General features: G+C 42.2%; 1 protein-coding gene across 3 annotated transcripts in view; it reads left to right on the forward strand.

Moving 5' to 3' along the window:
• Positions 1-15,055, forward strand: part of TEX10 (testis expressed 10) — a 37,886-nt gene that overhangs the window by 9,607 nt on the left and 13,224 nt on the right. For all 3 annotated transcript variants that reach the window (XM_081883917.1, XM_081883918.1, XM_081883916.1), the window contains exons 7-11: positions 1,619-1,754; positions 4,553-4,728; positions 6,322-6,499; positions 11,349-11,437; positions 13,194-13,327. In XM_081883917.1, the coding sequence (XP_081740043.1) occupies positions 1,619-1,754; positions 4,553-4,728; positions 6,322-6,499; positions 11,349-11,437; positions 13,194-13,327 (713 nt within the window). The remainder of the gene's footprint in view (positions 1-1,618; positions 1,755-4,552; positions 4,729-6,321; positions 6,500-11,348; positions 11,438-13,193; positions 13,328-15,055) is intronic.

Genomic DNA, 15,055 nt, shown 5'->3' on the forward strand with positions numbered 1-15,055 from the left:
ATACACTTTTATGCCAACAGGCCTTTTCGGCAGCTGCTTAAAACCTTTTCACTAGCCAGTCAGTGTAATTCTGTTTTCAAAGGTTTTTATATGTTTTTGTACACATATTGCGGTACAGGGATACTTGTATACTGTAGATACGTAAATGTGTTGTGGCAGACGAGGGAACTTGGCCGTAAGATATGGTGGATAAGGCATACACTCTTTTTGCATGTAAGGAGGGTTTTAGAGGGCAAACTGGCATGGAAGGATTGTGGGCGTTTGTGATGCTTGCTGTGGGGAAGAGGTTTCTCAGCCCTGGAGTGGGAGCTGGCAGACGAGGTAGCGGTGGTACTGATTAAAGGATTTTTATGTAGAAGGGGTGGAAGGCTAGCACATTTGAGATTGAATGCGAATGGGTATTTTCCCAGACACACACACACACACACACAGATGGAGATGTTAAAAACAGTACAGTGGTGCCTCGCAAGACGAAAAGAATCCGTTCCGCGAGTCTCTTCGTCTTGCGGTTTTTTTGTCTTGCGAAGCAAGCCCATTAGCGGCTTAGCTCTATTAGCGGGCTTAGCGGATCAGCTGATTAGCGGCTTAGCGGATCAGCTGATTAGCGGCTTAGCGGATCAGCTGTTAAGCGGCTTAGCGGATCAGCTGTTAAGTGGCTTAGCGGATCAGCTGATAAGCGGCTTAGCGGATCAGCTGATAAGCGGCTTAGCGGATCAGCTGATAAGCGGTTTAGCAGCTTAGCGGATCAGCTGTTAAGCAGCTTACCGGATCAGCTGTTAAGCAGCTTAGCGGATCAGCTGATAAGCGGCTTGGCGGCTTGGGAAAAGGGGGGGAACCCCGCAGGAACTCGCAAGACATTTTCGTCTTGCGAAGCAAACCCATAGGAAATTCGTTTTGCGAAGCACCTCCAAAATGGAAAACCCTTTCGTCTAGCGGGTTTTCCGTCTTGCGAGGCATTCGTCTTGCGGGGCAACACTGTACGTTTTCATAGTGAAAGCTTATGATGGGGAGACCTGCATGTGTGCCAGGAGTTGAGTCCTATTGATGTAAGGGCTTTGGTGAACTCATTCTCTCTCCCTCTCCTCACATACCCCAAGTTGGGGAGACAGCAATGGCACTCTTTCTTTATCTTCAAGACAAGAGAATGTAATGTGTGCCATTCGGAAGTAGTCCCATTTTCATGATTAATTTCTTTTAGTAGCACTCTAGGTTTTCACATAGAAAAATGTGGTGTGTAAGAGTGGGAATCTCTTTGAGTTGCCATGGCAAAAAGAAAAGGACTAATAAATTACATATATATGTGCCGGGGCGGGGGTGTATTTGTGCACTGAGATCATAGCTGTCAACTTTTCCTTTTCTTGCGAGGAATCCTGTTTGGAATAAGGGAATTTCCCTTAAAAAAAGGGAAACACTGACAGCTATGATTGAGATGTCAAGACACTCTAGCATGAAGATACGGTAACATCCACACAATTGCATCTGATGCCACACTGGCCTTTGCTATAGTTTCATAGTTACCCATTTTAGATGTGTGGTTTGGTGCAAGAAATTGCTGAATACTTGTTCCAAAGAATGAAGAGGAGGTAAAATATCATTTTTCATTTGTCTTCCCTCTTAGTGGCAGCAGAGACGCTAATGAAAGCCGTGTATACTCTTTACCAGCAAAGAAACCTTTCTTTCCCTATTCGTACATTGCTTTTGAATTTTTTTAGCAGAGTTTATCAGAAGGAAGAGTTGAACCTTCATACGAACAGGTAACAATTATTATTATTTTTCATTTCAACTTTCAGTTCAGTCTAAACTAGGCTTTATCTTGATTTTTTTTTTAAATAAAAAATTTGTCCATATAACCCAAATAACAGAATAGAACTTTATCAGACAAACACATAAAAACTAAACCAAACCAAGGCTGGCATGGATGTTTATATTGTAAACTGCCCTGTTTACCTCGGATGAAGGGCTTTGCATAAATTGAATAAATAATAGGAAGAAGAAAGTTACATTCACAAGAAAAATGATAAAGCTGGTTTCCCTCCCCTTATGGTTTTGACTTTTAAAATGAGCCTTTTATTTTAAATTGCATTTTAACCTGTATTTTAATTCCCTCCCCCCTTATTATGCTTTTACTGAAATTTTATTGGTGTTAGCTGCCCTGAGCCCGGCTCTGGCCGGGGAGGGCAGGGTATAAATAAAATTTATTATTATTATTACTAGTATCCACAAGAGTATCCACAAGAGTCATGTGGTGCCCATGACTTAAAACCTCTACAGAAGTAAAAAACCTGTATTTCTGTACATCAAGGCTCTGTATTACATCAAGAAAAAAATTCAGTGATTTAGCTGTTGCTTAACCCAGATTTCTTGAGAGGCTTGTGTATTGAATAAAATCCCACCAAACTGGGATAAAAGAGGTTTTTCCTTTCAAAAAACATGTGTACCATGTTTATTCACTCATGCTCTCACATGCACTCACATTATTCACTCATGCTGGGAGAATGGAGAGGGAGATGCAGCAGCGTAGCTTGGGGGGGGGGGCCTGGAGTTTTGCTCTGTGTCCATCAGCTTGTGTGCTGGCGATGGAGACCAGTCTCTTGAAGCGTGGCCTTGTGGAGGAAGAAGCGCTTGGTATCCTCCTGGCAGACGTGGAGAATGGATGCCCAATGTCCCTGCCCTGACATTGCTCCCAAAGAAAGCTTGGTCCACCCACTTCTGGATGAGACCATCTCCTTTCTGCTCTCATGCAGGAAGGTTTTTCTCCCATTCTCTGTTGACACTCAACTTGTAGGGTGTTCTCCCAACCCGATGCAAATCTTTCCTTCCTCCTACCTGTTCTGTTTATACAGACTGCTTCTCCAGGAGCCACATGTTCTGATGATCTTCAGAAAATTGTGTTGTTTAGAAAAAATATAAATGGCTTAAATCAAAAAATCCCTAAGGTGGCATACGTAAAACAATTATCAATGATAACACAAATGAAATCAGCGGAATTTAAAAATAGGTATACAGTGGTACTTCTGGTTGCGGACGGGATCCGTTCCGATCCCGATCCGGTCAGATCCTGAGGTTTCCGCAACCTGAGGACCGCTTCTGCACGTGCGGTGAAACCCAGTGAAATACTTCCAAGTTTGCCATGCGCGCATCCCAAAGTTTACGTAACCAGAGGGTTACATAAACAGAGGTATGACTCTACATAACTAAATTATATGTCTGGATAAGCTTGCTAATTTTTAAAAATAAAAAGCAGGTGTCTGAAACAGTATAATGTGGGTGCCTGCGTAAGGTTAATAAATGATTTCCGGCAACTGACTGGGTCAAAAGTGTGGCAGTGCAGAACAGAACACTCCAGAAGTAGGGATAGGAATTGGGTGGGAATACTAAAAATAAAGGTATGCTGAAGGTTTGAATTGTAATTTTGTTTGTTTATATATGATATGATCAGCCTTGGAACACTTATGGAAATGTGTAAATCATATGTACTTAATTAGAGCAAGTTCTTTTTTTGAACCTTCTAGCTTGAGAGGGGATGGTGGTTCTCAGTGTTTCCAGATGCTTCCAGTAGACTGGCAATGGGCTTTGCTTTTTCGTTTCCTTTATATCGTACTTGTGTTGTCTCAAGGGGGGCTGGATCCCTCATGGTAGCAACTGGCCATCAGCTACTACTGCCTGCCCGCCCCCCCGCACCCCAAATGTCCATAGAACAAAATTGTCCTGCAATTCAGCATCATTCCAGGGACACTTGGGGGAGAAAGAGTGGGGGCTGCCGTCGTGCAATAAATAAATGTAATAAATCAACTTAAAGGTAAAGGGACCCCTTCCCATTAGGTCCAGTCGCGGATGACTCTGGGGTTGCGGCTCTCATCTCGCTTTACTGGCTGAGGGAGCTGGCATACAGTTTCCGAGTCATGTGGCCACAATGACTAAGCCGCTTCTGGTGAACCAGAGCAGCTCACGGAAACGCCGTTTACCTTTCCGCTGGAGCAGTACCTATTTATCTACTTGCACTTTGACGTGGTTTCGAACTGCTAGGTGGGCAGGAGCTGGGACTGAGCAACTTAGGCCACAGTAATAATAATAATAATAAATTTTATTTATACCCAGTCCTCCCCAGCCAAGGCTGGGCTCAGGGTGGCTAACAACCAATAATAAAAACAAGTTGAATGAATACAACTTAAAAACAAGATTAAAATACAACATTAAAACATTAAAATGTAGCCTCATCACAGGAGGAGAAAGGAAAAAAGAAAGAGGGGGAGGGAATCAAATTGACTCCAAGCCAAAGGCCAGGCGGAACAACTCTGTCTTACAGGACCTGCCTGTAAAACACATTGTACAATTAAAAACCACAGAGGGAAACTGTCAGTGAGTTCCTTGAGAAACAGTTTGACACTCTCTTCCATTGAGGAAATCCCTGCCAAAATTTGTCATGTGGAAATGGGCTGATGAATTGGGGTGGAGGGGTTCCTCCTCTTCAAAACCAAGTTTCCCATTCTCTGAAACGATATTCTAACACGTATTACCTTCCCCTTGCCTTTTTCTCCCTTGCGCATACTAGAAGCAGGAGCAAAGTATTGACTCGTTGGCTGGCTGGTCTACCTCAACAACTTGTTCTTCTTGGTTTGAGAAACGCCGAGCTTTCGGACCAGTTGATTGGTACTATTTATTCGGCTGCATCCCGGGCAAACAAAGAAATCCTGCAAAGTTTGCAAGCTGCTGCTCCTCGAATTTACGGTACCTCCTTTGCAGAACTTCTTAAATTAGCAATAGGGAATAAAGACTCTTGGTTTCTGAGGAATCCCAGATGATGAGTATTTTTTGGTTTCTCTTCTCATAATAATAGGCTGCTTCCTTCATATTATGGTAAGCTATCACAGGAGCTGTAGTGTTCTTTGGAAGTGAGAAGTACATCTGCCAAATTAGTTTTGTGGAAAGAAGAAATCTGGAGAAAATGCTATCCACATATATATTTCATTATTTTAAAAAATTATATGTACTTTCCCAGGCAAAGCCCTTCCAAAGCTGCTTACAAAAAAGTAGTTTCTTTTTTTAAATCAATTTTGCTCCATCGCAATGTGTGACAGCTGTGGAAAAGGTGGATTTCATGCTAGAATTCATTAGGAAAAGAACTGAAAAGAAACCAGCCATATTTTAATGCCCTTAGTGTGCTGTTGTGCTCAACTACATGGGCCTTTGGTGTGATCCAGCTTCAGGTCTCTGGTGGCTTTAGTTACACCGTGTTAAATGCCCCTCATATTTCCTGATTTCACACTTGTCAATTGGAATCCTGTAACCATCTCTCAATTGTATCATGGAGAAAATTCTGGAAAGTGAGCAAGAATTTGATAAATTTGTTTCAAGTGAAGGATTGGAAGAAACATATGCTTTTCACTCTCCATTTGAAGATGCTGGCTGGATCTGGGGTGACGAAGGAACCTACATAATTGAGTTGTTCTTTGAAGAAAATTGAATAGTTCTTTGGCATCATTCATTTTTAGCTGGTGTGCCTTCTTCCTGGGCTCTGTGCACAAGCAACATCCAGAACTTCCTAGAGCTAAGTGGACAAGTTCTGGTGGGACCCTACGCCCCGCCCCATGGACACACTCAGAAGGGCTCCTGCTTCTCTCAGGTCCTTTTTGAAATCTGCAGTGGGAGCATCAAGCAGAGCCTTGCCTTCCCTCCATTCCTTTCTCTCTCAACTGCTCTTCTGACTTGTACATTGGTGTTCATTTTCGTTCTGTTGTGTTTCCAGTGGGTGCCATTGTGACTCTGGTCTTTTCATCTTTTATCAAGGCCCCTCAAGGGACTGCTGCTGCCCACTCAGTCTTTTCCCCGCTAGTTCCTGTCACCTGCTTCCCAGTGCCAACCGCTATCACATTTCCCCATAGCTTTCTGAGAGGAATCTCTGTCCCTGAACTATGCAGCTTGGCACGTTGAATGGACCTTGTGTGATAGGAATCTGGGCTCGAGGAGATAACTTCTTTGGGGTGGACAATGCTGAATCTGTTACTGCCTTGGTGCCACCTGCCTTGGCTCTTTGTGTGTGGGATGGCACACACCATGAAGAAGTGGGTAGGATTGCCTAGCGGTAGCTGTGGTTCTCTTGAGTGGCCCCTGTGCAGTTACACAGCCCACCCTCTTTCTCCACAGCAGGTGAAATTTCAGCCTGCTCTTGCTCTGGGGTTTCCTGATGTGGCCCTTGTGGTAATGCAACCAGTTTCTCCTTTATAGTAGTTTAGAGCGGAACACGGAAACTTCTGCCAGCTGAAAAAAGCACCCCATTTTGAGGTTTTCAGATGATGTTAGCTGCTGATTCTTTTTTTTCAGATCCACTAGATGGTGCTGTCGCTATTTTGCCAGAAGAATCCCAACATCGCTTAGTCCAGCTGGTCTATTTTTTGCCACATTTACCAGGCAATCTGCTTTCGTCTCTCAGTCGCTGCTGCATTATGGGAAAACTATCGGTAAAGTTATCGACTACTCTTATCGGGATAGTGCGTATGAGGTAAGCATCCTATCCAGTTTAGTTTTTTCATGAGCAAATTTGAATATTGAAGGAGAAGCTTAGGGTTGCATCTTCTCAAACCATAATTTGTCAATGTAATTTTGAAGGTGCATGGACATGAAGTAAGGATGTGGAGAAACCATTGTGAGGGAAAGAGGGAAGCCGCTGTGGATGGGAAATGGAGGAGACGACAGTGAAGCATCAGGAAAATAGATGAAACGGGTCAGTTGCATAAGGAAGGAAGAAGCGAATTAAAGGGGGGATATATTCAAACACTGAAATGCAGTTGAAAAATAGAGATGGAGGTTCATTGTGGGGAAAAGAAGTTGGAGAGGAAATGATATAAGGAGCAGGCTCTTGCTGTCCCAGCGAAAGGAAAGATACACCACGGGCACTTTGACAGTCGTGCTGCTGCTATGTGCCTCACAGCAAAATGGCATGCTCTTAAAGGCAATCTGTTGTGACGGACAGCATTGACTGTGCCTAAATGCTATTACTCCTCTTCTTGCAAGCTCCCGAGGAACGATGACAGGAGCGCTCCCTCCCTCCCTCCCATGGAGATCTTGCAAGCTGGCGATTTTGCTGTGGGTTTAGGCTAGTTGTTAATCTGTCCCAAGGGTGCCCGTCATTCAGGCATCGTGTCTTTACCCATACTTTTGAAGGGGGGGGGAGTTGCTGATTGAAAACGTTTTTTACTTGGATTGGTTATGGATTCTGTGTTGCCTGCTTTACTTTTGAAATATTGTTAATTGTGGTCTTAATAAACTTCCATTCCCTACCCTGGAAGGCTTAAAATACGATCTTATCTCTGACAAAATACTCTTTCTTAAAAAAAAAGAGTTACTGTAGCAATCTGTTTTTACAAATAATACATTGCAAAATAAAATGTTATTAACAAAATATAAAAATATTTAAACTGCAATTTTATAGGGTTTATAGAGGCCAAATCCCCATTGAAACATATAAATATGAATGTTAGTAATGAAAGAGCAAACATGTTTCAACATTGAGTCCTCTTCAGGAGCCAGATATGTTGACAGTTAAAATAGACTCAAATCATTGTGGTTAGTACCTTGGAGGAATATGCACAGTTTTTTACCTTAACTTCATTGTTCCTGCCCTGAGACCATTTGGTGAAAAGTGAGTTATAAGTATTTGAAATAAAAGAAACCACACCACAACGTTTTCCCTTGGGAGAGCTTAGCGGTTGCTTTCTGTGATTTCATTACATCTCCATCCTGCATTTCTTCACCATGGAATCCAAGGGGACAGACATCTGGTTCTCCCACCTTGGCACTGACCATACCTGGACCTTCTTAGCTTCAGGAGGATAGTGGCCTTCTATACTTTCAGACTATACCCTGGGACTTTATTTGAATGTTCCAGAGGAAGTGGCCTAAAAACCTCCTTGTAGATTCATTTCTGTGCACAGAGCTGACCTCTCCCAGGTAGAAAACAACAGAAGCACCTTAACGGTCTTGGGTCAGTACATTCCTCTGGAACAGCTGGTTATTTTTCTTTTACAAATATATTGTAGGAATAAGATAGCCGCTGATTAAAGACATGTTTGGAAGAAAGAATTGTCATACTGTTCTTCATAAAACATAATAAAAAGTGGTATTTTTATTTGGCCCTCATTTTGTTTGGTGAAATAATGATGTTTTCAAAGATGGAAAGTTCACTGGCTCTTCACACAAAGGAAGTAAAATTGCTGCTACTGGTATTCTAAGCCGTGGGTAGGCAAACTAAGGCCCGGGGGCCGGATCTGGCCCAATCACCTTCTCAATCCGGCCTGCGGACTGTCCAGGAATCAGCGTGTTTTTACTTGAGTAGAACGTGTGCTTTTATTTAAAGTGCATCTCTGGGTTATTTGTGTGGCATAGGAATTTGTTCATTATTATTTTTTCAAAATATGGTCCTGGCCCCCACAAGGTCTGAGGGACAGTGGACCGGCCCCCTGCTGAAAAAAAATGCTGACCCCTGTTCTAAGCTATATATACTCAAGGGGGAGAACCACTTTCATCCAGCAAATCTGATCCAACATTGGTCATTCTTCCACAGGCCATTTTTGGCAGGTCATCTACCTGTGACATCAGGTGAATCTGCACCCGCTGGAAAGCAGCAGGGCTGGCATTGGGCACAGTGGGGAGGGGCTGCTCCCCATTGAGCCTAACTTGCAGGTCTTGCATTTGCCACTGTTTAAATTGGCCATCAGATGCAGCCCCTGTTTTCAGCAGGGGTTGGTTCTACGGGAGCTGCTATTATTGTTGTTCATTTCATTTCATTTCATTTCTATACCACTTTAAATGTTTAGGAAAAAACTACAAAAGTGACTTACAACCCATTAAAATATCAAATAAAACAATCCAGAACAAACCATTACTGAATAAAGTCAAATGTAAATTATACATTCAAAGCAACATAATTAACAGGAAAGTAAAATATTATCTTGAAGATTTCAAAATAAAACATTACAAAGGAGGTCAGCTGCAGACTGCCTATTTAATGAAGCAAAGTTAATAACAACAACATCTTAAACATCTCAAAAGAAAACATTACTGAAGGAAGTAAAATATAAAATGCACATTTAAAACAGCATAATTAACAAGGGAACAGTATATTTGGGCACATCTTTCCAATCCTTTTCAGCAGATGGAGGTTAACATTGTCACTAGATGGCACTGTGTGTACTCTGTGTAAACAGACTGGTTGAATGGAGATGTATATTGCTCGTATTCTAAACCTCATCCTTCACATTTTTCATGCTTTTTAAGCAATTTGAAATAGAATAATAGATTATTCTACTGCGTAGCTGCTATTGCCATTGGGTTTTTTACATTGCTATGTGCAAAATATTTGTTTAGAATTAAGTTTAGGCAGTGTAAGTGTCAAAATTATAATCTTGATACTTTATTCAAGTGGATCCAAGCAGTTAGTGAGGAGATCTGTGGAAAAGTTTGTATTTTATCTTTATGAACATTTGACACACCACATATTTACATAGCATTGCAGCACAAACATGATACATTGCAGCTCATAGTTAATGAAACAGTATTTCACTGACATTGATATAATCTCTATTGTAGAGTAAGAAGTGACACCTTTTAGGATGATTTTGAAGTCATAATCGCATTGCTGAATGTGATTATTAGCCTTACAAAGGGTCATGGATGAGGTTTGAACTAGGTGTTGGATAAAATTCATGATTTTACTTCATCAGAAGAAGCTAGTTGAAAGCAGAACAGATTAGCCAATGTCTAAATGCAGCTGTGGTTGAGCATGTTGGTGTTAGCAAGCAGTAGGTGGCATAAAGGTAAAGGGACCCCTGACCATTAGGTCCAGTCGTGGCCAACTCTGGGGTTGCGGCACTCATCTCGCTTTACTGGCTGAGGGAGCCGGCGTACAGCTTCCAGTCATGTGGCCAGCATGACTAAGCTGCTTCTAGCGAACCAGAGCAGCGCACGGAAACACCGTTTACCTTCCCGCCGGAGTGGTACCTATTTATCTACTTGCACTTTGACGTGCTTTCGAACTGCTAGGTGGGCAGGAGCAGGGACCGAGCAACGGGAGCTCACCCCGTTGCGGGGATTCGAACTGCAACCTTCTGATCAGCAAGCCCAAGAGACTCAGTGGTTTAACCCACAGCGCCACGTTTATTAAATATTGTCTTCAGACACAATCTGCAGTTCCTTGAGATGAGCCAGTGGACTCTTGGCAACGTTTTGCTTGAAGGTCTTGCTATCCAAACACATTTCCTGCGTTCTTAGGAAATAGTTTGGTAGGCAAGCGTTCACATAACCTGTCAACAGTTTTCATTGATTTCTATGGGGAAATTCCTAATGCGGTCTTGGCCATGGAATTTTGGCCCCACCTGGGTTTCTGGTGAAATGGCTGCCACAGAACAGCAAAACACAAAAAAGTAAGGCTCTCTATTTGTTTTTAGTACTGCTCAATTGTCCAACTCTATGAATATTTGATTCTGTGGTGTGTATAGCAAAGTCTAATAGGTACTAATGCCTCATGTTTGAATAAGTGGATTTTTGCAGAACGAGTGTTGGATACAGATAGGTAGCCGTGTTGGTCTGCCATTGTCAAAACAAAAAAATTCCTTCCAGTAGCACCTTAACTTAGTTGGTCTTTAAGGTGCTACTGGAAGGAATTTTTTTTGTTTTGAGTGTTGGATAGTGGGACCTGTGTATTTTCATAACTTTCATAACTTTCTCTTTAGATGCTGGTTTTGGCATACCTTTTAGTTCCTTCTTGATCAAGAAGAGTCCATATACTGTGGTATAGATTTAGTATAATTTAGAAAAATATTTTGAGCTCATTTACCCTCCTGACTTTTAAAGAAATTTTTGAATGACTGCCAACTTGATTTCATCTTTTTCTCCCCATTTGGCAGGTTCACAATCATATAATGAAAGCTCATGTTCACTTTTCATTCAAGAATGCATATAACTATCATTAACCCTTATTTATTCTTCAAAAACACTTTTACAATATGAGGTTTTTAAGAATGGGTTGGATGCTTTGAAAACATTGTATTCATATAAATATCCCTTGCTCGCTTTTTGCATTCCTTCTGGCTTAGATTTTTACTTTCATTTTGTAGAAAACAAAACCTAGTAAACACCTGAAACAAGTTACAAGACCTGCTTTCCTGCTTATCTTCAGTGTTCCACCACCTGAGCCAGGCATATTTTGGATATTTAGCGGTTGGGTGAGGGAAAAGGGCTGTGAGATGACAGGCATGTGTGGAACAGTTCTGCCCCTCCCCTACCATCACATCTCGTTTGGACTTGAATTTTCATGTATCCTAATAACTCTTCCTTTTTAAAAAATTAAATAGATCCTCTTTTGTGGGATGGAAGTACCCAGTGCAAGGCACCTCAGTGACTGATCTGGATTACTTCAGCTTCTTGTTTTCAACTCTTACAGGTAATCTGTGTGAATTTAAATTTTTTTATTATTTCAGCATAATTTTGTTGAATTTCATTTAGGAAAAATGTTGCGTTAAGTAGATTGAAGGCAAACATCCTGTAATGCCTTATAGAAACAATGGCTAATCATCAACATAAAAGCGAGAATTTAAGAAGCGTTTATTAGGAGTGATCAAACACGTCTGTGATTGCTTTATTCACCTACCGGCTGTCAGATTTCAGTTGCCTTCATTTTTTCACTGGGGAGTTTCTCTGCGGGCACCACTGGAGCTGCCTGGCATTGTTTTCTGTTTTAAGACCTTTTGAGATGTTTTATTTCCACAAGGCCAGGCGGGTATCCTTTTGCTCTGTTCTCCCTATTACCTCCCAGTAAAGTTTCTATTTTGAAATAGTGGTGAGTCCACGGTTTCAGCAGTATTCTAGAACTATAACTAAGCTCAGCAGTATTCCAGAACTTCCCAAATAACTGCCACCAGTATGGTTCTGTACACCAGTCTTGCAGATGTATAAAAGCTGGTTGGATTATGGAGACAGAGGACCAGTAGCTCCTGAATGTCATAATAAATTTATTGTTGTTTCCAGCACCCCCTCCATTCTTATATTTTCCGTGCTACCATCTTGTGTGTCCAAAATCCTGTGCTGCCCAAGTAATTCTTCTCACGCCCTTGTATGCGAATATTATTAATATCTTCCTCTTAATCACACTGTTCCCTGGCTTGCTTCAGACCTTCATAATCTACAATACAAATATTAATGTGCAGCCACAACACAATCACAATCTTTTTGTATAAAGCTTCAAATACGAAACACTTTAAAAAAAATCCTAAACCACTAATAGAGGTTAGCATCAGATCTGTTTGAAGGTTTATGTTTCTCTACCACTTAGTATTGTTTCTAATTTCAGCTTAATTCACTATTAAAACCTGATTGTTAAGAAGTCTGGTTGTGAATCCACTTATCTAGTAGTAATCGCCCTGTTGAATTCAGCAGTATTTTCTTCTGATTAGTTGTGGCTAAGACTCGCAGAGTTTCATAGTGAGACCAGACTTGTCTTTAAAATGGCAAAACATGAGAGTGAGTCATTAAAACTAAGCATTAGTAATGAGTAGTTGGCTCAGTTAAGTAATTTCCCCTAGTTTTTAATAACACCCAGGCCTTCAGAGATAGAGGGTAGGATGCAAAGACACATGAAACTTGTCCCATAAATGCTACAAAGCTCTTCCTAAGCAGTAGCCAAATGATGAACTGCTTTTGAAACAAGAATGCTTCAAAGCACGGGAAGCTCAGCTGCTCAAGAAGTGGGATGTGGAACAACAATTCTTCTTGCCTGGCATAAGCTACCAGCAGGAACTTAAGCAATAGTTATCCCAGTCATTCTAAGGATTGGCTAAAGCTAATTATTTACTAAATTATCCCATGGAAATCTATGCGATTGTAAGCACATACTTAATGCTGTCTCATGGAAACTAATGGAGATTGTAAGTGCTTAACTTGGATCGTGTCCAGGGTGTAATACTGCTAGCATACTTTCCTCATTATGTTTGAAGATTTGTTTGTTTGCATGTTTAAGTATCTTTCTGATTTTGACCGCAGGTCTTGTATATTTCCCTTTATACTTCACAAATATGAACTGTGGGATAAAATGTTTTTAATGAGTTGTTAACCAGTATTTTTTTGTTATAGATGGAAAATAGCAGAATGGTAATTCCCTCTGGGGTCTGCTCCTAATGGGCTTCTCTCTCAACTTTTTCCAGGCTTCTCCCGAGAAGAGCTGACTAACCTGCAGAGCATCAGAGGGAGGCCACACATAAGCCAAACACAGCTCTCCCCGGTCCAGATCTACTTGACAGATCTGGATCAGTTTTCATATCACTGGGCAATGACAGAGGTAAGACTGCCCACACAAAGAATTCAGAGTTAAAATATCCTAGGCTGGCATGTCTGTAGGCTCAGTATTGGTGGTAAATGTTCTATAAAGGTAAAGGTACCCCTGCCCGTACAGGCCAGTCGTGACCGACTCGGGGGTTGCGCGCCCATCTTGCTTAAGAGGCCGGGGGCTAGCGCTGTCCGGAGACACTTCCGGGTCACGTGGCCAGCGTGACGAAGCTGCTCTGGCGAGCCAGCACCAGCGCAGCACACGGAAACGCCGTTTACCTTCCCACTATAAAGTGGTCCCTATTTATCTACTTGCACTTAGGGGTGCTTTCGAACTGCTAGGTTGGTAGGAGCTGGTACCGAACGATGGGAGCTCACCCCGCTGCGGGGATTCAAACCGCCGACCATATGATCGGCAAGTCCTAGGCGCTGAGGTTTTACCCACAGCGCCACCCGCGTCCCTTTTAAATGTTCTATAGGGAGTAAAAATATATGTTTTTTCCTGACTACGAGAAAAAGGATGCCAGTGTAGTGGCTAAAGCTGAATATTAGTGGTTTAATTACAGTCTCACTAAAGCCTAAGATCAGCCTCAGAATAAGTGGTTCCTCAATAGCAGGCATAGACGGCCCAGCTAGAGTCTTTCCTTTTTTCTGCAAGATATGGTGGCTGCACGCCCTCTTCGCATCAGGGTGAATTGAAAGGTTTGCTGGCCATTGGTGTCCCCTAGGAACTCGGCAAGAGAGTCAGTGTGGTGTAGTGGTTAAGAGCGATAGACTCATAATCTGGGGAACCGGGTTCGCATCTCCGCTCCTCCACATGCAGCTGCTGGGTGACCTTGGGCCAGTCACACTTCTTTGAAGTCTCTCAGCCTCACTCACCTCACAGAGTGTTTGTTGTGGGGGAGGAAGGGAAAGGAGATTGTTGGCCGCTTTGAGACTCCTTAGGGTAGCGATAAAGAGGGATATCAAATCCAAACTCCTCCTCCTACTCCTCCTCCTGTCCTTGAGGGTGGATTCACTTGATGCCCCTGTGCTGCTGCTAGTTCTGGGCTCAAACTCATAGGACCCTAGTTTTGATTTTGCACAGCCGTTCTCCAGTAGCTGAGCGAGAGTTCCATCTTGCTGGACTGTTCCCCAGGAAGCGTTGTCACATCTTCTGGCCCTGCCTTCGGAGCAGAAGTGCATACTGTTGAATTGTGCTTAGGGGTGTCTCTTCTGTTAGAAAGCTGGCATTGGATTCAGAATGGGGAATGGGCCTCGTCTTGAATTTGCACTGCCAGCATTGCCATCTTCTCACAGCTTAGATAGCATTGCTTTTGCTTTGCTGTTGTGGTCAGTTTGAGGAGCAAGGTGGAAAACAGCCTATTTCACATTTCCCTTTTGAAGTAGGAAATGAAAATAAGTGTCCTTTACAAACACATTAAGGCGTTGATTACACTACGGTGTAACTCTCCATATTTTGGAGTCTTTGCCACCTGGAATGTAAGCTTAGGTGATTCATGGACTTTACGTACGTGATCTGTGTGATATTTGGTAAGAAATTACTTTTATTGAAATTTTTGCTGAATAAAGACTGAAAATAAAAGTGACAGGGCACGGTGACACAGTCAGTATGTGTAACAGCAAAAGAAGTTACAATGGTAAGTTATCACAAAGATGCACCTTTGTGTGGAGCAAAGTTACATATAGCTTTCTTGAAGCTGTATCAATCCCTTGAGCCTGCAGGATATTTATGGATACA

This window comes from Podarcis melisellensis (assembly GCF_964234715.1).
Source record: "Podarcis melisellensis genome assembly, chromosome: 13".
NCBI classification, from domain to species: Eukaryota; Metazoa; Chordata; class Lepidosauria; order Squamata; family Lacertidae; genus Podarcis; species Podarcis melisellensis.